The sequence below is a fragment of the Somniosus microcephalus genome, chromosome 1 (genome assembly GCF_052327205.1).
Source record: "Somniosus microcephalus isolate GS21.2 chromosome 1, FLI_Smic_1.0, whole genome shotgun sequence".
In the NCBI taxonomy this organism is placed as follows: Eukaryota; Metazoa; Chordata; class Chondrichthyes; order Squaliformes; family Somniosidae; genus Somniosus; species Somniosus microcephalus.
Window position 1 is genome coordinate 214584858 of NC_140987.1, and position 25940 is coordinate 214610797.

The window sequence follows — 25940 nt, forward strand, 5'->3', positions numbered from 1 at the left end:
AGCGCTTATTCAAGGTGGGGAGAGGGGTTTCCCAGGAGGTCACACTGGAGATGGGTGTCAAGCTCCAAACTTCCACAACAATGAGTAGGCTTGTTAAAAGTTCCCCCAGACCTGAGACAACAAAGTTCTGCCACCTGCAAATGATGATTGGTGAAAACTCCTCAAGAAAAATATATTCCACTGAGGAAAAAGGGGCATAAAAGCAAAGACAGCCATCCGTGGCTAAGTAAAGTAATAAAGGATAGTATCCGACTGAAAACAAGGGCATATAAAGTAGCCAAATCTAGTGGGAGGATAGAAGATTGGGAAGCATTTAAAAGCCAGCAAAGAATAACTAAAAGATTAATTAAGAAAAGGAAGATAGATTATGAAAGTAAACTAGCAAAAAATATAAAAACAGATAGCAAGAGTTTCTACAGTTATATAAAAAGAAAAAGGGTGGCTAAAGTGAATGTTGGTCCCTTAGAGGACGAGACCGGGAAATTAGTAGTGGGGAACATGGAGATGGCAAATACGCTGAACAAATATTTTGTATCAGTCTTTACAGTAGAGGACACTAAAAATATCCCAACACTGGACAAACGGGGGGGGCTATGGGGGGGAGGAGCTAAACACGATTAAAATCACTAAGGAGATGGTGCTCGGTAAGATAATGGGACTTAAGGCGGATAAATCCCCTGGACCTGATGGCTTACATCCTAGGGTCTTGAGAGAAGTAGCGGTAGGGATTGCGGATGCATTGGTGGTAATTTTCCAAAACTCCCTGGATTCAGGAAATGTCCCAGCAGATTGGAAAACTGCTAATGTAACGCCCTTATTTAAAAAGGGAGGTAGACAAAAGGCTGGAAACTATAGACCAGTTAGCCTAACATCTGTGGTTGGTAAAATGTTGGAGTCCATTATTAAGGAAGCAGTAACAGGACATTTGGATAAGCATAATTTAATCGGACAGAGTCAGCATGGTTTTATGAAGGGGAAGTCATGTTTGACAAATTTGCTCGAATTCTTTGAGGACGTAACAAACAGGGTGGATAAAGGGGAACCAGTGGATGTGGTGTATTTGAACTTCCAAAAGGCATTTGACAAGGTGCCACACAAAAGATTACTGCACAAGATAAAAAATCACGGGATTGGGGGCAATATACTGGCATGGGTGGAAGATTGGCTATCTAACAGAAAACAGAGAGTTGGGATAAATGGTTCATTCTCGGGTTGGCAATCAGTAACTAGTGGTGTTCCGCAGGGGTCAGTGCTGGGACCCCAACTCTTTAAAATCTATATTAACGATTTGGAGGAGGGGACCAAGTGCAACGTATCCAAGTTTGCCAACGATACAAAGATGGGAGGGAAAGCAGTGAGTGAGGAGGACATAAATAACCTGCAAAAGGACATAGACAGGCTAAGTGAGTGGGCAGAAATTTGGCAGATGGAATATAATGTTGGAAAGTGCGAGGTTATGCACTTTGGCAGAAAAAATCAAAGAGCAAGTTATTATCTAAATGGAAAGAAACTGCAAAGTGTTACAGTACAAAGGGATCTGGGGGTCCTGGTGCATGAAACACAAGGTTAGTATGCAGGTACAGCAGGTGATCAGGAAGGCCAATGGAATCTTGGCTTTTATTGCAAGGGGGATGGAGTATAAAAACAGGGAAGTCTTGCTTCAGTTATACAGGGTATTGGTGAGGCCACACCTGGAATACTGCGTGCAGTTTTGGTTTCCATATTTAAGAAAAGATATACTTGCTCTCGAGGCAGTTCAGAGAAGGTTCACTCGGTTGATTCCGGAGATGAGGGGGTTGATGTATGAGGAAAGGTTGAGTAGGTTGGGCCTCTACTCATTGGAATTCAGAAGAATGAGAGGCGATCTTATCGAAACATATAAGATTGTGAGGGGGCTTGATCGGGTGGATGCGGGGAGGATGTTTCCACTGATGGGTGAGACTAGAACTAGGGGGCATAATCTTAGAATAAGGGGCTGCCCTTTCAAAACTGAGATGAGAAACTTCTTCACTCAGAGGGTAGTAAATCTATGGAATTTGCTACCTCAGAGAGCTGTGGAAGCTGCAACATTAAATAAATTTAAAACGGAGAGAGACAGTTTCCTAGCTGATAAGGGAATTAAGGGTTATGGGGAGCGGGCAGGGAAGTGGAGGTGAGTCTAGGTTCGGATCAGCCATGATCCTATTGAATGGCGGAGCAGGCCCGAGGGGCCGTATGGCCTACTCCTGCTCTTATATTCTTTTTAATGGTGGAGCTGCAGCTGTTAGTAAGCAATCCACTAGTGAGGCTGCCAGGTTTCACTGGCGTGTTTCAGAGGAGGCGTGCAGAACGTGGGAAAACTTAAAATCAGAAAGGCCTCTCAAAATGGGATTATAGAGGCATGTAACTGCTTGTTAAGGGCCTTAAGGGCCTATCCCGCCTCTTGGAGGTGGGAAGGAGACGGGGTCAGAAAACTCGCATGTGGGAAAATTGCTTGGAGGCAGGATCGGGCCCACCCGCCAGTTTTTGCGATGTTAACACCTCACGCCTCCAATCCCGCCTCTTCGGGCCTGGCAAAATTGAGCCCTCAGCATCTGTAAAGAGAGCAGATGAGTTAACGTTTCAACTGCAGACCCTTTATCAAAACCGACAAAGAATTACACCTGAAACGTTAACTTTTCTGTTCTTTCTACAGATGCTAACTGACCTATTGAGTATTTCCAACATTTTTTGTTTTTGTTTCAGATTTCCAACACTTAATGAATTTTGTTTTTATCTGTATGCTTAATTAGTTTGTTTGTTTCTGTGATGGAGAGGATGTGGGGTCCAAAGCTCAGCTTGGGGTTAAGAAGAATGCTGAGGTTGTGAGCCGTCTGGTTCAACCTGAGACAGTGGCTGGGGAGGGGGATGGAATTGGTGGTGAGGGTATGGAGTTGTGGTGGCTGAAGACGATGGGGGTCATTTTTACTTTGGCTCGAGGGGTCCCGCGCAGCCAGTGAGCCGGCTTTTAAAATGAAAAACCGCGCATGCACGGAATTATGAATGGGCCGCGTGGCCCAAAAAAAAATGCCAGGGAACATTGATGATAGTGTAAAATGGGTGATACTGATTCAGCTGCCTGTTGTATATCTCTCCCAATTTTCATTTCCACAGTGGATTGTGGGAAAATGGGGTGGTTGACCTTGTCAAAGGCTGCAGAGTAGCCGGGAAGGACAAGGCGGGATAGTGCATCACAGAGGTGTTATTTGTGACTTTGATTTTGTCTCGTTTCATTGCTGTGCCGGGGGTGAAAACCTGATTGGAGAGATTCAAACATGGAGCTATGGGAAAGCTGGGTACGGAATTGGGAGGCGACAACACGTTCAAGAACTTTAGACAAGAAAGGGAGGTTGAAGATGGAATGGAGATGGGGCGTAGCAGTTTAACGGGAATGGGATCAAGGGAATAGGAGGTATCCTAACTCGCACTAAGTCCCGTTCACCCATCACCCCTGTGCTTGCTGACTTACATTGGCTCCCGGTCCGGCAACGCCTCAATTTTAAAATTCTCATCCTTTTCAAATCCCTCCCTGACCTCGCCTCCCCCTTATCCCTGTAACCTCCTCCAGCCTGCATGCCTTTGAGATCTCTGCGCTCCTCCAATTCTGGCCTCTTATGCATCCCCAATATTAATTGCTCCAATATTGGCGGCCGTGCTTTCAGCTGCCTAGGCCCTAAGCTCTGGAATTCCCTCCTTAAACCTCTCTCTCCTCCTTTAAGACTGTCCTTAAAGCCTACTTCTTTGACCAAGCATTTGTCCTAATAGCTCCTTATGTGGCTCGGTGTCAAATTTTGTTAAGGCTCCTGTGAAGCACCTTAGGACATTTTACTACGTTAAAGGCACTATTTAAATATTAGTAGATATTTTTGTTGTTGAGGTGCATCTCATGGATAAGATGAGCTTGGAGAGGGTATGGGGGAGATAGGAGAGAAACTAGAGAAAGATGCGGATTTAGCGCTAGGGCAGTGGGAGGCCGGGGCGGGGGGGGGGGGAGATTTGTTTTGGCGAGCAAGAGGAAGGGAGAAGTGCGACAGCAGCAACTGAATGGATGGTCGCAACCTCAGTGACAAAAAAGTCCATTAGCTCTTGTTGTTGGAGTTGAGGATGATGGGAATAGAGGAGAGGGGTTTAACGAATTGGTTGGTTGTGGAGAAAAGAACCCTTTTGCTTTGCATTCCAGGATGATCCTAGAGTAGTGAATGGTTTTGGCAGAGGAGAGCAAGGTCCATTAGTGCTTGATGTGGTCCAGCCAGATGAGACGCTGGATGGCTGAGCTAGTTATACGCCGTATATGCTCCAACCTCCGTTCCTTGGACTTGAGCGAGTGAAGATGGGGGAGCGACCTGGATGGGAGAGGGTAAGGGTTTTACTGGGAAATGGGCATTAAAGACAGAGGTGAGGGAGTGGTTCAGCAGTTCGAATACTGCAGAAGTATCATGGCGAATGGAGAGCCAAAGGTTGGGATTTCAAAGTGCAGTTGTAAGTGACTTTGGGGAGAGTTTATTCCAGGGGCAGACACAGAAGGAAGTGAGGTTGAAAGAGGGCGAGGGTAGAGGGATGTGGGTGGTGAAGGAAACAAGGAAGTGGTTGGAGAAGACCTCAAGCAAATGGGAGTAGTAAGGCTGCTTGAGATGGCATAGTCGAGGGGATTTCCATGAATGTTGGTAAGTTAGTTTATATGGCGGGAAAGGTTTAAGGAGGACAAGAGGGCAGTGAAATCAGAGAAGAGAGTGCAAAGGGAGCCAGCATGAAGACTGAAATCATCGAGGATGAGGAGTCACTAAGTACAAAGGCTGAGGGTGGATATCTCAGTGAGAAACTTGGGATGTGGCTTACAGGGGCAGTCGAGAACAAACATTTTAAAGGAGCTGCAAGGGAGTTGGAACAAGATAAAGTGCTTGAAGGAGGAGAATGTATCAGAGATGTTGGGGTAATTTGGTGAGAAGGGCCACACCACTAGCACCGTAGAGGTTTGGGTGAGGCAGATGGTGGAAAGTATAGTCATGCGGAAAGGCTTCAGTAAGGGGCAAGGTATTGCCACCCATGAGTCAAATTTCCGTCAAAGCCAAGATGTCAGTGCAATCATCCAGAACAAGTTTGTGGATGGCAAACGGCCCTTGGGGTACTCGCAGTCAAATTTTCATGGAAATATGAAAATTGGAAGATGTTTCAGTTTTATTATTTAAGTACTAGAAGAAAACTAGATCTTTTGATAAAACATACCTTGTTTCTCAGTGTTGCTTTTTTTTTAGCTCATTCTTGTCCAGTTTCTTTAAGACTATTCAAAGAAAAAGTACATTTTTTGTTTTTGTTGCTGGATGAATAGAGTAGGCTTGTTTAATCTGTGTGCTCTTTTCATTGTTAATTCTGAGCCACATTCACATTCTTGTTGTTATCAGGGTTGAATGTTTGATTGTTGCCAATGACGCAACAGTGAAAGGGGGATCATACTACCCAATCACAGTGAAGAAACATGTACGAGCGCAGGAGATTGCAGCTCAGAACCACCTGCCCTGTATTTATTTAGGTAAGACTTTAATTTTTCCATGCATTTATTTAGTCTTTCTTTTGAACTACGTTTTACAAAGTTGATGTATGTTTTGAATACATTGCATTTTCCTACAAACTAATGATGCACATCTAAAGGTTTCTAATTTTTCTCAGATTATGGCCCAATTTATAGAATATTGCTTCTTCCAAATGTCAGTTGTGTAAGAAAAAGCACTGCCAGTAAAATGTTGAGAATTGTCAGAATGACCCTTGTCAATTGATGCTCTTCTTGTAAAATGAGTCTTCATGCCCCATCCCGCCTTAGTAGTGTGAGTCCACAGAATAAAAGAGACACAATTCTTGCCTGAATACTACTTAAAAGTAGTGGTCACCACTGTTCCGACTAAGATGCGCGGCTGCGTGGCTATGCAGTCATCTGCAAAGTCCCGTGCAGGCTGCTCACCGGCTTTTATGTTGTAGATACCGTGCATGTGCAAAAATTTAAATGGGCCGCGCATTGAGCAATTATAATCAGGGATGCTCAAGAGGGCAGAATTTGAGGAGCGCAGATATCTCGGGTGTGGGGTGGTGGTGGTGGTGCGGGTTGTGGAGCTTGAGGAGATTACAGAGATAGGGAGGGGCGAGGCCGTAGAGGGATTTGAAAACAAGGATAAGAATTTTAAAATTGAGGCGTTGCTAACCAGGAGCCAGTGTAGGTCAGCGAGCACAGGGGAGATGAGTGAAAAGGACAATTAAACATTCAGTAGGCAGGCTACGCTGAGGTGGTGCAGCTTACAGGGGACATTGGTGGTCACCACATCCCAGGACATCACCAGCGACCTGTCAATAGAGAGACAATCCTTAAATATGCATTGCTTCTAGCTCAATCACAATCATATCAAAAAACCTTAATGTATCAATTTAATTCTCCCACAAGCATCATATTATCAAAAAGTACAGTGGCTTCATAAAATATATATTGAAAATATTATAAGAAATTGTTGGTAATTTTTATAGGAACAACCAACTTGTGTATTTATATAGCGCCTTTAACGTAGTAAAATGTCCTAAGGTGCTTCACATGAGTATTATAAGACAAAAATTTGACACCAAGCCACATAAGGGCAGATGGCCAAAAGCTTGGTCAAAGAGGGAGGTTTTAAGGAGTGTCTTAAAAGAGGAAAGAGAGGCAGAGAGGTTTAGGGAGGGAATTCTAGAGCTTAGGGCCTAGGCAGCTGAAGGCATGGCCACCGATGGTTGAGCAATTGTAATCAGGGATACTCAAGAGGGCAGAATATGAGGAGCGCAGATATCTCGGGGAGGGGGGGTGGTGGGTTGTGGGGCTGGAGGAGATTACAGAGATAGGGAGGGGCGAGGCCATGGAGGGATTTGAAAACGAGGGTGAGAATTTTAAAATCGAGGCGTTGCTTAATCGAGAACCAGTGTAGGTCAGTGAGCACAGGGGAGATGAGTGAACAGGACAATTAAACATTCAGTGTGTTTTTGAATAATGGACTCTTATGGATGTTTCAATAAATGGTCTCATAGAAGATAGGAGTAGGCCATTCGGCCCCTCGAGCCTGTTCTGCCATTTAATGAGATCATGGCTGATCATCCAAATTCAGTACCCTGTCCCTGCTTTCTCCCCATATCCCTTGGTCCCTTTAGCCTTAAGAAATATATCTAACTCCTTCTTGAATATATTTAATGAATTGGCCTCAACTGCCTTGTGTGGTAGAGAATTCCACAGGTTCACCACTCTCTGGGTGAAGAAATTCCTCCTCATCTCAGTCCTAAATGGCTTACCCCTTATCCTTAGACTGTGACCCCTGGTTCTGGACTCATTCGCCATCGAGAACATCCTTCCTGCATCTAGTCTGTCTAGTCCTGTTAGAATTTTATAAGTTTTAATGAGATTTCCTCTCATTCTTCTAAACTCTAGCGAATATAAGCCCAATCGACCCAACCTCTCCTCATACGTCATTCCTGCCATCCCAGGTATCAGTCTGGTGAATCTTCGCTGCACTCGCTCCATGGTTTCTCAATGCTTGTGGCCACTAATGAATTAACTATGTGTAAAGTTATACATAGAACATTAAACCTGTTGATGCTTTTTACATCTAAATGATCATATTTCTGATTATTTGCTCTGCATTAAAAATTGTATTCACACTTGAATACTGTAGGAGGGGAAATGTGAGTGGACTTGGGATTGTTTTAAGACTTGTATCTATTTATATGGCTTCATTTCAGTTGACTCTGGTGGTGCAAACCTACCTCGGCAAGCAGATGTATTTCCAGATCGAGACCATTTTGGGCGCATCTTTTATAATCAGGCCAATATGTCTGCAATGGGAATTGCGCAGGTAAATGAATAATTAAAATGTATATGCTGTTGTTATTCTCTTTTAGTTAGTAGCTTAAACTACATGAACATAAGCATTTTGAAATAAGAAAAGTTCAGTCGTACAGCTGGATCTACCAGTTAGATCCTCTATTTGAGATTAGCAATTCTCCTGGGATCAATTATCCGTTGTCTGTGCCTGTTGTTTATAGGCCCATAAATAAAACTTGAACATATAACATGAAGGAAATGAAGTTGATAAGGAAACCCACGTTGTCTATTTATATGAGTAGTAATGGAAATAGTCCTTGCTTCAGGTTCAATACCTTTATTTCTTCCTTCAGCATGCAAAGCAATTTACAAGCGAAGTAGATTCACAGACAGAGTACAATAGATGTAAACATGCATCCGAACATTGAACTAAACTTTAAAACACAAAGGGGGGAATTTTAACCTTAAAAAAAAGGGTGGGTTTGGAGCGGTGGGTAGTTAAATTGTTAAAAATCGGATTCCCAACCTGAACCCACCTCCAACCCGCCCACTTTGATTTTAACGGAGGTGGGACGGGGGGCGGGCAGCCAACCCGCTGCCAGGAGGCGGGACGTCAATTTAAATATTATAATGAGGCTGCAAGCCTCTTTTTTTTAACCTCCATTTTGATTTTAACTGCATGTGGTCGGGTTTTATACACTTTGTAAAATCCGGCAGTTACAGCAAGGTGGGGAAATGCTGCATTCAGGATGTAAGCGCCTTTACATTTACTTCCTAGATCCAGAGTCCCTGTCCAGCCCACTCCCCGTGATCGGAGACAACCCATGAGGCCTCTGATTGCCTTCCCGGACTACGATTCTCTGGTGGCCGGCCCCGATCTTCCTCCTTCCCCCACACTGCCACCCTCCCAATCACAATCCTCTGGTGGCTCCATCTACCCCGCATCAGCATCAGGTCAGCCACGATCCTTTGGTGGCTGGCCCTGAAGTGATCTTTCCCTCCCCCCGCCCCCCCCCCCCCCCCAAGTCCCACGATGTCCCCGATCTTTCATCCACCCCCCCCCTCCCCCCTTCCTCTGGAAGCTGGCACTGCCCCCCCCGATCCCTCCCTCCCTCCTCTGTGCGGCCTAGTGCTGCAGACCTCTCCACCTGCAGCCAGCCAGCCTCTCCATCTGGCTGGCTGCAGATGGGAAACAGAGGCTTCAGATGCAAATCAGGCACTGCCATTAAAGTCGGCAGGGCCTGTGGGAAACCCTTTCTCTCGGGTTTCCCGCCCACATCGGAGCCCTCCTGTCCTGTTGTGGAAAGAAACCACTCGGAGTCACGGGTAGGCTGTGATATGAGAGAAACTTTATTACAAGCATGCAGGGGAGAGTCTTCAGCGTACCGAAGTCTCTCAAATTTACAAGGGTTGTCGCAGTATATTTATACATAATCAATCTGCTACCGATAATTGTTCAACCGTTAATTACTGGTTATGTAGGCTTTGGCAGATGCTTCCCGGACCCACGGTCCTTACATCTGCCTTTCTGCAGTTTTGTTTATCTTATCCAGTCTCCAGTTACCATTATCTTTGTTCATTGTTCCTGATTCAAGGTTTCGTGGAGAAACTTTATTGCAACTACTGCTACTGTTAAATACTGACACTACACTTTGGTCTGATTTTGGTCAAGCTTCCCATCATACCTTGCAGTTACAGTTACATTTTAATAGCATAACTTCTAACGCAACTATAATACACATTTAAAGGTTATTCAAACCTACAGGTTACCCTATCAGTCCCTCCTGTTGGCCCCTGGTCAGACCTCATCTGATCCAGGTAGGACATCTGATCCACATAAAAGATTAGCATGGAAAATTGAGGCTCATGGGATAAAGGGGAAAGTTTTGGCGTGGATAGGGAACTGGCTGTCAGATAGAAAACAGAGAGTTGGAATAAACGGCTCATTTTCTGAATGGCAGGCAGTAACAAGTGGGGTACCACAGGGATCTGTCCTGGGCCCCCAGCTGTTCACAATTTACATTAATGACCTGGATCAGGGAGTCGGATGCAGCATTTCCAAATTTGCAGACGACACTAAACTAGGAGGGGGGGTGGGCTCAGAGGAAGAGACCAGGAAGCTCCAGAGCGATTTGGACAGACTGGGCGATTGGGCGGATAAATGGCAGATGCACTATAATGTGGACAAGTGCGAAGTTATCCACCTTGGGTGCAGGAACGGGAGGGCAAATTATTATTTAAATGGCAATAGATTGGGAGAGGGGGAAGTACAGAGAGACCTGGGTGTTCTTGTACACCAGTCACTGAAGGCGAGCATGCAGGTGCAACAGGCGGTCAAGAAGGCAAACGGTATGCTGGCCTTCATAGCAAAAGGGTTAGAATACAGGAACAGGGATACCTTGCTGCAGCTGTACAGGGCACTGGTGAGACCACACCTCGAGTACTGTGTACAGTTTTGGTCGCCTCATCTGAGGAAGGATGTTCTTGCCATGGAGGGGGTGCAGCGGCGATTCACCAGGCTGATACCAGGAATGGCGGGAATGACCTATGAGGAGAGACTATGTAGTTTAGGGATGTACACACTGGAGTTTAGAAGATTGAGAGGGGACCTCATAGAAGTGTATAAAATTCTGACAGGTCTAGACAGACTGGATGCAGAAGGAATGTTTCCCTTGGCGGGTGAGAACAGAACTAGAGGACATAATTTAAGGATAAGGGCTAAACCATTTAGGACAGAGATGAGGGGGAATTTCTTCACTCAGAGAGTGGTGAACCTGTGGAACTCATTGCCACAGAGGGCAGTGTACGCCAGCTCATTAAATATATTTAAGAGGGAATTAGATATATTTCTACGGGCAAAAGGGGTTAAGGGTTACGGAGAGAAGGCGGGGACGGGATACTGAATTAAAGGATCAGCCATGATCTCATCGAATGGCGGAGCAGGCACGAAGGGCCGAATGGCCTACTCCTGCTCCTATCTTCTATGTATCTATGTATCTATGACATACCTAAATCCCTGAATTCTCTACCTGCTGGATTGTCCAGGGATCCAACTCGACTCCCGCAAGTGTCAAATCCATAAATTATATGGTCCTCCTTACAGCCTCACCGATGTCCTAGTGACATTGGCTGTGCTTGGGACCCAGTCGGCCAGATTTATATCGCGTACGCGTCCCACTTTTCTCCAGTCTCTGAGAGTGGCACCTTGGCTACTGACACCAGGGCATATCCCCTATGGACCACTTGGGAAATCATCCGCTTTTAATAGCAACAGATGCATATGCTGATGATAAGGACGAGCGTGGAGGCAATGGCGGCTGCCATTCTACCTATGTCCCACCAGTTAGGCTGTCTTTGGCCCTCTCCTACTGGGCCTGTGGCTGAAGCTCCCTTCCTTTTAGCTCCCAGCCTTCTAGCCGTTCTTTTGGTCAAGTCCACCTCCACTCTTCCCCGTGAGGGCCTGTTTACTCCGCGCAATATATTCCATTGTGGCATTCAAGTCCTGTTCCACCGCCACCCTAGCGGCCCTCCCTAGTGTATCATCCACGCTCAACTTGTCATCCCACCATGGGCTGAAGACCAGGCCAGCAAGGGTTCTGCCTGGTAGTTGGAAATCTCCCAAGGTGAGAGTGTCTGAAACTTGAAGGCGAAATGTATGATTATTTGCACATACCAATCCTCCGTAGAGGTAGTTCTTCTCGTCGGTCAGAAAACACCACTGAGTCAGAGATGCCTGAATTGCCCTAAAAGCACCTTCCAGAGGCTCTACCATCACTACCACTGCTGAGCCCTCATCTATCGGTTTCAGGGTGTTACAGGTACACACTATGTAGTGTTCTGATTCAGTACAGCACTCATCCGTGGTCATCAGGAGGGTGCCATTCTTGCCAGGTGCTACGTATCCGCGGGTACCCACCCGGTACACCGATTTGCTTCTGACCACTCCCAGAGACTCTACTTTACATCCCCCCTGATATGTCCCATTCTTGTGCCCCTGTGGCACCATCATTAGAAATCTAAATGCATCCGCAGCCCCCCCCCCCCGCCTGCTGGTCAGGTTACCAAGAGCTCCTGTCTATCTTCCTCCCAGTTAATCAGATTGAGACTGCTGACTTCCTTCTGCACATGCCGGGGCACCATCCCAAACCTGATGTCTTCAATGTCTGATTCAACACTGTCAATCAAGTCCCGAGCCAGCATGTCACATGCTCGGCCCTTGGACTGTAAATCAGTCGCCTTTATTACAGCTTTCCCTAGGTCCCCTATACCTCTCTGTAACCCGGTTCCAAGCACTTCTGCTGCCGTAAGCCCATACTCCGTTCCCTGAGCTGTGAACTGCAGGCCCTTGGCGCGTTCCTGCGCCACCCAGGGGGCATAGCTATTCAGGCCTGTGATTTGCCAAGAATTTAGGACCAAGTTGGCACTTCCAAACAAGCCCCCCACTTCCACTAATATACTCCATCTCCGCCGCCCCTTGGAGGCCCCTACTTCGGGGGCTATGCGGTCCTTATAATCACTAAGTAATCGCTGCAATTTATACTTTGCCCAAGTAATTGATGCTGGGTGATCACCACAATTGGCCTCTAAAACCGGCACTATACTGCTCAGGTTATAGGTTACTTCTAAAGTGACCATAGTTACATCATGTAAGAGTGCCTTCGGGCCCCCGACCCTGATCATGCCATCCGTTGGAGGTGGCACCGTGGTGGGACATCGCGACGGCTTTTGATAGCCACATGTTGTTAAATCAAAGCATCTTATATCAGTACATCCCAACTGCTTAAGAACATTGCTACACAATTCTTGGCAATATTGTCCCTCAAGTCCTGGTTCCCAAATGAATGGGGGTAATTTAGTCCACTCTGCTATAATGTTGACGATACTGATGACCACACCCATCGTTTTTCCACACTGCCCCTTGTGCGGCGAGCAGGAGTATAACCAACATCCCAGTCCCGTGGCATCATCGGCGGTGCAATTTTATGTTGGGAAGGCCTCTACTGCTAGTTCACACTGATGTTCTTCTCCTTTACCGGTTAATATGCCGCCTGCAGGATTTAATCCACCGTCTTTAACGATCTGTACGGACTTATCAAGTACCACTTCCCACGCTGCTCTTCGGCTATCTGATACTGCTCTTAACCTTCCAGTATTAAGTAGGATATTGTTTATGTGGTTTGTGGGTTTCCCCCTTGATCATGACGGGTGTCATATCGACCCTCCTGCAATCCTGTTTGTGTCTAGCCCATACCTCTGGAAATTGTGAACACACAAGCCCAAAGACGCCCTCAGTCGACCAATCCAAATTCCATGTAACTTCACTTAAACTACAATTTCAATCCCTCTAACAGGTACCAGTGTGTTTAACTCTATTCTGATTGTTTCATTAATTAGATAGTTTCTCGGTGGAGTATGTGTCAGTGCAGGGACACAAATGTCTTCAGGAGAAAGCTATCAATTTACTATTCATAACTACACTTTTCTGACTTTCACTAGAAAGCTAGGAAAATTCTCATTATCCCGAAATCCAAACAGCAGTATTGTTGAACTGACAGGTTTTGTCAATGTTCAATTTCATTTCTATCAATTTATCTTATCAATTCCAATTTCAGAAACAAGTGATTCCCAGGCTAGGTGGTTTACACAGTGCTACAATTAGTTTACAAGGTAACTTCCATATAACAAAAGAAAGCAGAGAATCCATTGTGGCTCTGTTTAAGAGCCCAAGGAGTTAATTTATCAAATCATAATTTTCCTTCCGTAACTGGGGAAATATTAACTTAAAATTAAGAAACTTAAATTTAATAATGTCCAATATCTTTAAATTTCATTCAGCAATACAGGTAGACTATCCTTTATCCGAAAACCTCGGGACCAGCTGTGTTTCGGTTTTCGGAGAATTTCGGATTTCGGAAGGTGGGTCGGCGGGGGGTCGTGCGCACGACCCCCCCCCCGCGGACCCCCGGTTGGGGCCGGCGGGGGTCCGCGGGGGTTGGGGCCGGCGGGGGTCCGCGGGAGGTCGTGCGCACGACTTACGCTGACCCTCTGCTCAGCGTAAGTCGTGCGCACGACTTACGCTGAACGAAAAAACCTTCGGTTTTTAGAGGGTTTCGGTTTTCGGAAGTTCGGATAAAGGGTAGTCTACCTGTACTAAAGTTGTTGCTTGGTGAACTTGGAAAGGGTTAACTCCTTTGCAGGTTTTTTAAGAAGGCGCACGCAATTGCGTTACTTCACGTAAATTAAAAAAAAACTTTCCCGAAAGAAAAAGACTTTCACACTTTAACTAAACACAAACAGAACAGATAAAACAAAACAAAATAGCACATGCTTGTGGAAAACAGTACATTACGTCATATTTCTTCTTGTCCTTTCGTCAGATGCCTTTCCAAATGACTGTAAAAACATTGAATACAACGGGAGAAAAAGTAGTTTTTCACATTTAAACAAATTGCTTTGGAAGAATTCACCATAGCAACCGCGGCTCCAAGGTTAAATCTTCGACTGAAACTTAATCTTTTGTTAAACAAACCTTTTGTTTTTCTCAGTTTTTCCACACCAGCTTAACTTAAATTGTAGTTTGAAGTTTTGTTTCAATTCTGGGTGCACATATTTATTCACACATTCTAAAACTTCCAAAATCCAAGACAAGACAAAAGGGTTAAATGCTTTTTTAACACAAAGTGGGTGGAGCTAAAACACACAACAGACATTTTTCTTTTTTTTAAGGACAGACTTTCAGACAAAAGGAATACTGTAACTTCTTAAACATCCATAGTCAGGAAAATTTTCACTCTTTAACACACGCTTTCACACAAACTAAAATTCCAGCACTTTTTAAGGTTCCTTTCACTCGGCAATCTTGTGTTTTATTTGTCCCAGCCTTTCCCATTCTTTTTATTACCTTGTCATGTTTATTTAACAAATACTCTGTTATGGATCCCTGAGGACCCGGCTTTCCCTTGGCCATCTTACCTACTTAACTCTTTTAGAAATCGCGGGGGGGGTCTTCTACCCCCAGAGAGATACCCTTTAAGCTCTCTCCCCCGGCCCTCACCCGGCCATCGGCGAAACCTAAACTCACGGGGGTCTTCTGCCCCCAGAGAGACACCCTTTAAGCTCTCTCCCCCGGCTCTCACCTGGCCGTCGGCGAAACTTAACTCTTTTAGAAATCGCAGAGGTCTTCTACCCCCAGAGAGACACCCGCTAAGCTCTCTCCCCGGGAAACCCGTTCTCTTGGGTTTCCCGCCCACATCGGAGCCCCCCCACTCCCCATCCCCAACCCGCCTTCCCCATGAAAATACATCCCAGTGTCTTTTGTTCAATTAACTGTTGCGAACAAGCTTACACACACACTATCTATGGATTATTATGATGGTGCGCCATTGTGCTTAGCCCTATCCTAATTAGACAGAGACAGGCTTAGGCTTCGCTTATCTTTGTTTTCAGCTTCCTACAAACGTTCTTTATTCAACAGTTAATGGAGACCTTGAAACTAATGACCATTCTAGCTGTAAGGAAATACTACTTTAAACACAAAGCTACTTCATTTGCTTCATAAACTAATGCTAAGCTAGCTTTAACCTCTCTGCCTCTTCCTTCTCCATGTTCCAGCACGGCTCATATTTCAACATAACAATCAATACATTATAAAGTATAGCCAACTATTATATAAGAAACTAAAATTTGGAATCTGGTTATCCAGAATCATCATCGAAATAAGATGGGAATGTGACAGGTTTTCATTCTAAGCAGAAGCAGTGTTCAGCTCCCTACAAGAAGGTTGTGAGTTTGAATCCCAGGGTTATCTGTCATTTTGATTTGCGTTTTTGCATTGAGCAAGTTAAAGTGGAGTTAGTGTACTTTCTCTTGGATGAGGAAAATTGGAAATAGAAAAGTATGGCCAACTGAAAACAATATAGTCATAAAGTTTTGGAGGAAGAGCCAAAAGAGAGAATGCAGAAGTGGTACTGTCTGAATGAATTTATATTTGTTTTCTTATCATAAAGCAGTTCTTGTATTTAAAGTCATAAATTCAATGATTATCTCTTTTGGTTCTAGATAGCTGTGGTCATGGGTTCATGTACGGCAGGAGGAGCGTATGTACCTGCCATGGCTGATGAAAGTATTATTGTGAAGAATCAAGGGACAATTTTCTTAGGAGGCCCACCTCTGGTACGTATAACATGTACATATGATCACCTCAATTTTTTTTAGGGTGGTGTAATATCAGGGTAAACTCCCGCACTCCACTACAAATTCTTGCGTCTTCCTGTGTCCTCATCAGCCATCAATGCCTGCTCCTGTTTATAGTTGTTTCTGGCTGGCTTCTGTTGTTATTGCCACTAAATGCACAAAAACACAAGCCCTGCAGGCACACTGAAATTGCTGTTAAAGTGTTTATCTTTGTATTGCATTTAACTCCACATAAGAACATAAGAATTAGGAGCCGGAGTAGGACATCTGGCCCTTCGAGCTTGCTCCGCCATTCAATAAGATCATGGCTGATCTTCTACCTCGACTCCACCTTTTTGCACTATCCCCATATCCCTTGATTCCCTTAAAATTAAAAATCTATCGATCTCTGTCTTCAGTATCCTCAACGACTGAGCCTCCACAGCCCTCTGGGGTAGAGAATTCCAAAGATTCACAACCCTCTGAGTGAAGAAATTTCTCCTCATTTCAGTCTTAAATGGCTGACCCCTTATTCTGAGACTGTGACCCCTGGTTCTAGACTCCCCAGCCAAGGGAAACATCCTCCCGGTATCTACCCTGTCGAGCCCTGTAAGAATTTTATATGTTTCAATGAGATCACCTCTCATTCTTCTAAACTCTAGAGAATATAGGCCTAGTCTCCTCATAGGACAATCCCCCATTCCAGGAACCAGTCTGGTGAACCTTTGTTGCACTCCCTCTAAGGCAAGTATATCCCTCCTTGGGTAAGGAGACCAAAACTGTACACAATACTCTAGGTGTGGTCTCACCAAGGCCCTATATAATTACAGTAAGACGTCTTTACTCTTAGACTTTATTACAAAAGGATTGGAGTATAACATACTATTTGCTTTCTTAATTGCTTGCTGTACCTGCATGTTAACTTGCAGTGATTTGCCTACAAGGACACCCAGGTCCCTCTGAATACCAACATTTCCTAATCTCTCACCATTTAAAAAATACGCTGCTTTTCTATTTTTCCTACCAAAGTGGATAACTTCACATTTCTCTACATTATATTCCATCTGCCACGTTCTTGCCTACTCACTTAACCTGTCTATATCCCATTGCAGCCTCTTTGCATCCTCCTCACAACTTACTTTCCCACCTGGATTTGTATCATCAGCAAACTTGAATACATAACACTCGGTCCCCTCATCTAAGGCATTGATACAGATTGTAAATAGCTGAGGTGCAAGCACTGATCCTTGCGGTACCCCATTAGTTACAGTCTGCCAACCTGAAAATGACCCGTTTATGCCTACAATCTGTTTTCTGTCCATTAACCAATCCTCAATCCGTGCTAATATATTACCCCCAATCCCATGAGTCCTAATTTTGTATAATAACCTCTTGTGTCGCACCTTATCGAATGCTTTCTCAAAATCCAAATACACCACATCCACTGGTTCCCCCTTATCTACCCTGCTAGTTACAATCTCAAAAAACTCTTAACAGATTTGTCAAACACGATTTCCCTTTCATAAATCCATGTTGACCCTGCCCAATCCTATTATTATTTTCTAAGTGCCCTGTTATCACGTCCCTAATAATAGATTCTAGCATTTTCCCTACTACTGATGTTAGGCTAACTGGTTTGTAGTTCCCTGTTTTCTCTCTCCCTCCTTTCTTGAATAGCGGGGTTACATTTGCCACCTTCCAATCTGCAGGGACCATTCTAGAATCTAGGGAATGCTGGAAGATCAAAACCAATGCATCCAGTTCAGGTCCAGGGGATTGATTTCTCCAGTACTATTTCTTTACTAATAATTTCTTTAAGTTCCTCATTCTCACTAGACCCTTCTTCCCATTATTTCCGGTGTGTTTTTTGTGTCTTTGTCCATGAAGACAGATACAAAAGGGAGATTTTTTTCAGGGTGGTGGGGGGTCAGCAAGCGTATTTGGTGGCAGGTCGGGTGGGAAAAAATGTTTTTTTGACAGCAGGCAGGGAACCCGCTGTCAACCCACCTCATGCTGTCAACCCGCCTCCACGCTAGTCTCCCAGATGACTGGTCTGTCATCGCTGAACAGACCTGACACCAAGCGGCGGGGGAGGCAATTTAGATTATTAGTTAGATTGTTAAGAGGCAATTAAATAGTATTTTAAGCTTACCGTTAGATTTTTAGAGTTCGCCCATGGCTTCCCCGCTGCTCGGGGATCACGTCCGGTAAGGAGGTCGAGTGTTGTGTCAGCATGTGATGATTTCTTTACTTGACAGCTGAAAATGGTCTATAAATGCTCCCATTTCATAGGTGTTCACTTTCCAAGGTTAGAAGCTGTTGCTTACTGCTTTTGGAAGACAGATTGAGCTTTATGCAGCTTGCAAATGTTTGAAACAAACTCTCTATCCAGGGTCACGTCATTGGAACAACCTCTCTCACCATTGACAGATCGCTTCTGTCATCTCAACCTCACCTGCCATCTATTCCATCAGCATCAGTGCCCTTGAAAAAATCTCACCTTGGCCCTCAGAATCCCACCACGATCAGCCCCAACACAAGCAGCACCAGGCACACCAGCAGCTCCAACAACAACACCAACCTTCTCTGCAATCGACTGGTGCTGCACAGGACACAGGGCATCAACACACAACCACATTGCTGCCCGGGATGCCAGAGATAGCCTCACCATAGCCAGATTAACTTCTCTTGACGCTGTATACTCTGGCTGCCACATGATGCGCCAGGTTAGCACCACCCCACACCAACACCATAAAGCATTCCTACAATGACCAAGCCATTCCTTTCACACTCAGCACCATTGTGGGGGCTACCATTGTCTCACCATTCACTGCAACTCACTAAGCCACTTCCAAAGGTGCACACAAATCTGTCCAAGAACGCAAAGCACCCCGCCACCGACCCCAGCCGCACTGGACCCGCCTCGGTAGACGAAATCGTGGCCAAAGTATTTGTTTAATGTGGGGAATTTGTTTAATTCCCCACTATAATTTCTCCTGTCTCTGCCTGTAAGGAATCCATGTTTACTTTTGTTAATCTCTTCCTTTTTACATACCTATAGAGGCTTTTACAATCTGTTTTCATGTCTCTTGCTAGTTTACTCTCATTCTATTTTCTCTCTTTATCTGTTTCTTGGTCCTTCTTTCCTGAATTCTAAAATCCTCCCAATCCCCAGGCTTACTCCTTTTTTTGGCAACATTGTAAGCCTCCCCTTTAATCTAATACTATCTTTAACTTTTGTTAGCCACGGTTGGACCATTTTTCCAGAAGGTTTTTTATTCCTTAAGGGAATGTAAATTTGTTGTGAATTATGAATTATTTCTTTAAATGTTTGCCATTGCTTATCTACCATCATATCTTTTAGTCTAGTATCCCAACCTACCTTAGCCAACTCGCCTCTCATACCTACGTAGTTTGCTTTGTTCAGATTTAAGACCCTAGTTTCGGACTTAACTAAATCACTCTCAAAGGCAACATAGAATTCTATCATATTATGATCACTGCTCGCCAGAGGCTCCTTTACTACAAGTTTATTAATTAACCCTGTCTCATTCTACAATTCTAGATCTAAGAACATTAGAATTAGGAGCAGGAGTAGGCCATACGGCCCTTCGAGCCTGCTCCGCCATTCAATAAAATCATGGCTGATCTTTGACTTCAACTCCACTTTCCTGCCCGATCCCCATATAACTTGATTCCCCTAGCTTGTTCCCTCGTTGGATCCTTGACATACTGATCTAGAAAATTATCTTGAATGCATTCCATGAACTCACCCTCTGCACTATTACTACAAATTTGGTTTGCCCAGTCTATATGAAAATTAAAGTCCCCTATGATTACTGTATTACCCTTGTTACCTGCACCTATAATTTCCTGATTTATACTGTGCCCGACACTACGACTACTGTTAGAGGGCCTATAAACTACTCCCGCCAGTGTTTTCTGCCCTTTGTTGTTTCTTAGCTCCACCAAAAGTGATTCTACATCTTATTTTTCCAAGCCAAGGTCCTTTCTCTCGACTGTCTTTATCCCATCCTTTATTATAAGTGCTACCCCCCATCCCGTTTCCATTCTGCCTATCTCTTCCAAAAAGTCAAGTATCCTGGATTATATAGTCCCAACCTTGGTTACTCTGCAACTACATCTCCGTAATGGCTATTCGATCAAACCCATTTATTTTTATCTGTGCTATTAATTCATCTATTTCGTTGAGAATGCTTCACACATTGAGATATAGTGCCTTTAGCGTTAACATTTTTCTATTTTCCCTGATGTTACCTGAGTCACTGATGCCCTATTACCTTTGTAAAGTTCTCGTTCCCTTCCTGACCCACTCTGCTTATTTTTACCCAAATCACTACTCTGCTCTACAGCCTCAACATTTCTCTTACTGCTATTGAATTTACCCTTCCTTGAATCTTTCCACCGCACTTCATTTGTTAAAAGCTGTATCTACTGCCCTGGTTATTCAGTTCGCCAGGACACTGATCTCAGCCGGGTTAAGTGGAGCCCGTTCCAATGGAACAGCTCCCTCTTTCCCGAGTACTGGTGCTAGTGTCCTATAAATTGAAACCCTTGCCTCCCACACCTCTCTTTCAGCCATGAAACCCCTGCCTCCCACACCTCTCTTTCAGCCATGAAACCCCTGCCTCCCACACCTCTCTTTCAGCCATGAAACCCCTGCCTCCCACACCTCTCTTCTAATCTGCTTGTCCCTATGCAATTTTCACGTGGCTCAGGTAACAATCCAGAGATTATTACCTGTGAGGTTCTGCGTTTTAATTTGGACCCTAGCTCCTCAAACTCTCTCAGCAGAACCTCATTCCTAGTTCTACCCATGTCGTTGGTTCCTACGTGGACCACGTCAACTGGATCCTCCCCCTCCCACTCTTAAGTTCTTCCCCAGCTGCGAGGAGATATCCTTAAGCCTTCGGAACTCCGGTCCCAGCTGCAGAGAACAGTATCTATCCCCTGACTATACTGTCCCCTACCACTATAACACTCCTTTTTATTTCCCCCACTTGAATGGCCTCCTGTACCACAGTGCTGTGGGCAGTTTGTTCATCCATCCTGCAGACTTTGTCCTCATCTACACAGGCAGCAAGAACCTTGTACCTGTTGGATAAGGGCAAGGCTCCTACAGCACTGCACCTGGGGTCCCTTTACCTGCCTGAGTCACAGTCACACCCTCCTGTCCCTGACCACTAACCAGACCTGTACCACTACCTAACCTAAGGGGTGTGACTGCCTCCTGGATCAAATTGTCCAGGCAACTCTCCCCCTCCCTGATGCCTCACAATGTCTGCACCTCGGACTCCAGCTCAACAATTCTGAGCTGAGTTCCTCAAGATGCAGACACTTACTGCAGACGTGGTCGCCCGGGAATGCGACCTTCTCCACAAACTCCCACATGCTGCAGTTGTGGCATACCGCCTGATTGACAGTTAACTGTCACTTACATGCAGTTTCTGTTAACTGTTGATAACTTGCAGTTTATTTTACAGTTTTTAAATTCTAAGTTAAATTCAAAATGTTAAACTGACTTTCACTTTGACACCTAGTACTCACTGAGCACTTACCAGAGACTCCCACTCTCTCCAAATTCCCACCTTTTATACTCCGTTTAGGTGCACTCCATTTAAGACCACTCTGTGGAGACCACTGCACCATGGAAAATAACAAATAGATAATAATTCTGAGCCCTCTAACTGTAAACTTTAGAGATTAGGGGGGTGAAATTCGGTTACGCCCCGTTTGGGGGTGGTAACCGAATTATTGCCGGAGATTTAGTGCCCGGCATGGAAGTACCGGCCCAGCCACTAAATTCGGCTTACCACCTGGCAAGGAAGCAGAGCGCTATCTCGGGCGCTCCACTTCCTCTCGGGGCAGTGTTGGGGGCACAAGGCTCTGTAGCACCGGAGCGCTACATGGCCACTCCACGTAGCGCTGATGCGTTTCAGCGCCCCTCCCGTTCGGTTAAACGGGATGGATGCTGTGAGCTCTGCAAGGCCTCCGATGGCTCACAGCCCAGCAAGGCGTGGTGGTGCCGTGGCTGCAGCCTGGCACCGAGACGTGGTGCCAGGCTGCGCGATGGCGGCCACGGACCATGCCAAGGGCCGCCCTGGAACTCAGCCAAAAAACAGAATGACGGTGCAGGTTGCGGCTGCTCCTCCCTTTTCATTACTGCCCCGCGAGCGGAGGTCGGCCCGGTTCGCAACCCGTGAGGCTGGCGCTGACATCACCCGCGGCAGTCTTGCGGGGCGCAGCCGAATTTCTGCTGCGGGGCAGTAAGGGGTCATGGTGCAGCAGCCTGGGGCACTACCGGCAGGGGCGCGGCGCTGCGCTATTGGCTAGCGTCTCAGTAGTGCCCTGCCAAATTTCTCAGGAGGCGCTATTCCCTGCCAGGGCCATAAGCCCTTAGTGCCCCGGTTAGCGTCCCTCAGAGATGCTAATGGCAGGCGCAAAGGAGCCGAATTTCACAGCGCAGTTTTCTTAAGTAGCGCCATTTAATCATAATCTCTGATCATGAATACTTTTACTGCATTCAGCTTCAAAGTTTATTCATCGCTAAAGCACAGTATGACGCACACAGTTGGTCTTATCTCTGATTTATGGAATTTGTATTTGAGACACGACTTGGAAGAACTGGTTAGAAAGGCAAATAACAACAGAAAACGCTGGAAAAGCTCAGCAGGCCAGGCAGCATCCGTGGAGAGAGAAACAGAGTTAACGTTTCAGGTCTGGGACCCTTCATCAAAACAGGAAAAAGTTGGATATGTAACAGATATTAAGCAGGTGCAGAGACAGGAGGGGAGGAAGGAATTGAAGGAACGTACTGTGCTTTTGTAAGAGGCAGGAAAGATAAAGGGGGAGAAATTCGGTTGTTAGCGCCACCGATTAACGCCTAAAGAGGCCGAGAAGTGGGGCGCTAGCCAATTTCTGGGCGGGGGCAAGGCGCCTAGCGCCTTGCCCCATATTGAGCATGCATTTAGCGCCGGTGCTAAATCTTAGCGCTCGCTCATGGGTGCAGGCTGATTATAACGTCATAACCTCCAGCCTTTTGGGTGCCCCGGACCGGAAATTCAGTGGCGCCCCCCTCCATAGCGCCTGGCGCTAATAGTGACAGCTTACCTGGACCTTACCAAGTCGCTCTCGGGCTGGAGGAGCATAATTTAAAGGGGACTGGTGTGGTTTAAAAGCGGCAGCCATTTTTGGAGCACAACTTCCTCGAGAGCTACAAAGAGTTGCTGAGCTGCACACTGAGAGCCATTTGACCACTGAGCCAGCGCAGGCAGACGATCTTCAGCCTTCTGACCATCACCTTGCTGTTGGTGAGCCTTGACAACGGGGAACCTTCCTGTGGGCACTTATTATGGGGGCTGCATTGGAGGGAAACGTCCTGCTGCTGAATCATCTGGAAAGGGCACTGAGACGCTGGGAGAGGGGGGTGGGCATGGCCAGACGGAGGAGGGCCAACCGACGTCGCCACAGCAGACCTTAAGCTGGCAGGGTTTTCCGACAGCAGTTTTCCTACATGAGCATGCCGGAGGAGCAGTGTGTCAGAAGGCTGCGATTTAGAAAGGAGGTGGTGACTGAGCTGTGCCAGCTGCTTCAGCCAGATCTGCAGCCTCAGATAAGGTGCAGGACATCTCTGTCGGTGGCTGAGAAGATGCCTGCTGGCCTGAACTTCTACGAGAGCGGCTCTTCTCAGGCTGCGCGTCAGAGGCTGATCAGAAGTAGCTTCTAGGCCCCTCTCACGGAATGCTTGCTGCCATTCCAAGAACAGGAATGGAACCGGTCTGATACCCCCAAGCCTGTGAAGGGCAAGATGCATGTAAATAGAAGGCATGGCCATTGTAAATGAAGAAAGTGTTTCATTACACAAAATGTGGTTCCTTCAAACATGAGAAAGCTATGGCAACAGAAAGCAAAACTAATACACTGACACATAACTGGCTCTCACACCCGGGAGACTGTCCAAAACATAAATCACATTCCGACCATCTTCCTTGGCCTTGATTCCACTGCGCCAACCAAAGCATCCAATGCCCCATCAGTGAGGCGTTCCGCCCTCTGCCTCACCCTTTCCATGTCTTGCTAGGCTGGTGCGCCACAGGTAGGCTCCCACCGCTTTGAAGGCCTACAAGGCAGTGAGTGTGTCTGGTGATGCCAATTGACCTGCCCCTTTAAGAGCTGGCCGGCGCCAGTGTGTCTCAGGGAAAGTGATTATTGGCTGCGCCCCGCCGCCGCGAAATTGGTTTGCGCCGCTGGGTTAGCGCCTGATTTAGCGCCGCAATCGCCTTTAGGGGCGCTGCAACCCAATATCACGCTAGGTGGCGCTAAATTGCGCCTGGCGCTAAACTTTGTGCATCGCCAGGACTAGCGCCCCAAACGCGGCTATACCGAATTCCTAGGCCAAAATGTTGCTAATGGAATGGCAAAATCAGACAGCATGAAAAATGGGGGCAGGGGTTATAGTTTGAAATTGTTGAACTCAGTGTTGAGGCCAGAAGGCTTTAAAGTGCCTAATCGAAAGATGAAGTGCTGTTCCTCGAGCTTATGTTGAGCTACATTGGAACAATGTACAGGAAACATTTTGGTATCCGGCACCGACGGGACCGGGTTGGTGCCGGTTGATTAAAAATTCTGGATGACGGAGAGGGTTATCTACCAAGGCTATTTTTAACAAACAAAAATAAAAAAATAAAGAAATGTGCAGTATACAGTAATTGGGTACTCACCTACAGAATGTTGTGTTAAATGGATGGTGGAAGATGCTTGATTAAGTACAGTGCTGCCAGTTGAGGGAAATCCATAACTCTTTGATTACTTAACAGTAAAACAAAACTTATACAGTAAACAGAAAAATGGGGGATCAGAAGAGACTACCGGCAGTGCGGGAGAGTCAGACTCCTGTTATTGAGGTGTTCGGACTTCCGACAGCGCCAAGAAGTCGAGTAGTGGCAGTTTGGAGAACTACCCCCACTGACTAACTCGGCCACCGCGGGAGACTTGGACTCTGACTCGGCAGCATTGCCGGTTATTGAGGTGTTTTCGGAGTGAGAATTTTGCCGGTTAATAGAGAATTCCGGATATTTAGGTGCTGTTTAAACAAGAGTTTCCTGTAATAGGCCGAGGACAGAGAGATCAGAGTGGGAGTGAAGCGGTGAATTCAAGTGATAGGCTGATGAAGGGTCCCAGACCTGAAACGTTAACTCTGTTTCTCCACGGATGCTGCCTGGCCTGCTGAGTTTTTCTGGCGTTTTCTGTTGTTATTTCAGATTTCCAGCATTCACAGTATTTTGCTATTATATGGTTAGAAAGGCAGTCTTTTAAGCACATAGGAACAGGAGTAGGCGATTCAGCCTGTTCCGCCATTCAAATAGATCATGACTAATCTGTATCTTAACTCCATATACCCATCTTGGTTCCGTAACCCTTGTCTAACAAAAATCTAACAATCTTGATTTTTGACATTTTCAATTGACCTAGCCTCAACAGCTTTTTGGGGGCGAGAGTTCCAGATTTCCACTGCCATTTGTGTGAAGAAATGCTTCCTGACATCACCCCTGAACGGCCTAGCTCTAATTTTAAGGTTATGCCCCCTTGTTCTGGACTCTCCCACCAGAGGAAACAGTTTCTCTCTCTCTACCCTATCAACTCCTTTAATCATCTTAAACACCTCAATTAGATCACCCCTTAATCTTCTATACTCAAGGGAATATGAACCTGTTGTCATACTGCAGTTGTGAGGCATGGTAAAGCACAGGACGAATACAGCTGTGCTTTTTTTTGAGCAGCTGTACGATACAATAAAGTTTACATAATTACTTTTGTGAAGTAGGAGTTTAGCTATTGCCACCTCATATCTTACAGTTGAAAAAGATGAATGGCTGGTTTTTGTCACTTATTGCCATGGCATTCC

The 25940-nt window shown here is 45.8% G+C and overlaps 1 protein-coding gene across 2 annotated transcripts in view; it reads left to right on the plus strand.

Moving 5' to 3' along the window:
* The window catches only part of mccc2 (methylcrotonyl-CoA carboxylase subunit 2), a 221402-nt gene that overhangs the window by 56725 nt on the left and 138737 nt on the right, over positions 1 to 25940 (plus strand). For both annotated transcript variants that reach the window (XM_085989936.1, XM_085989927.1), the window contains 3 exons: positions 5418 to 5545; positions 7762 to 7874; positions 15902 to 16015. In XM_085989936.1, coding sequence (XP_085846062.1) covers positions 5418 to 5545; positions 7762 to 7874; positions 15902 to 16015 — 355 coding nt within the window. The remainder of the gene's footprint in view (positions 1 to 5417; positions 5546 to 7761; positions 7875 to 15901; positions 16016 to 25940) is intronic.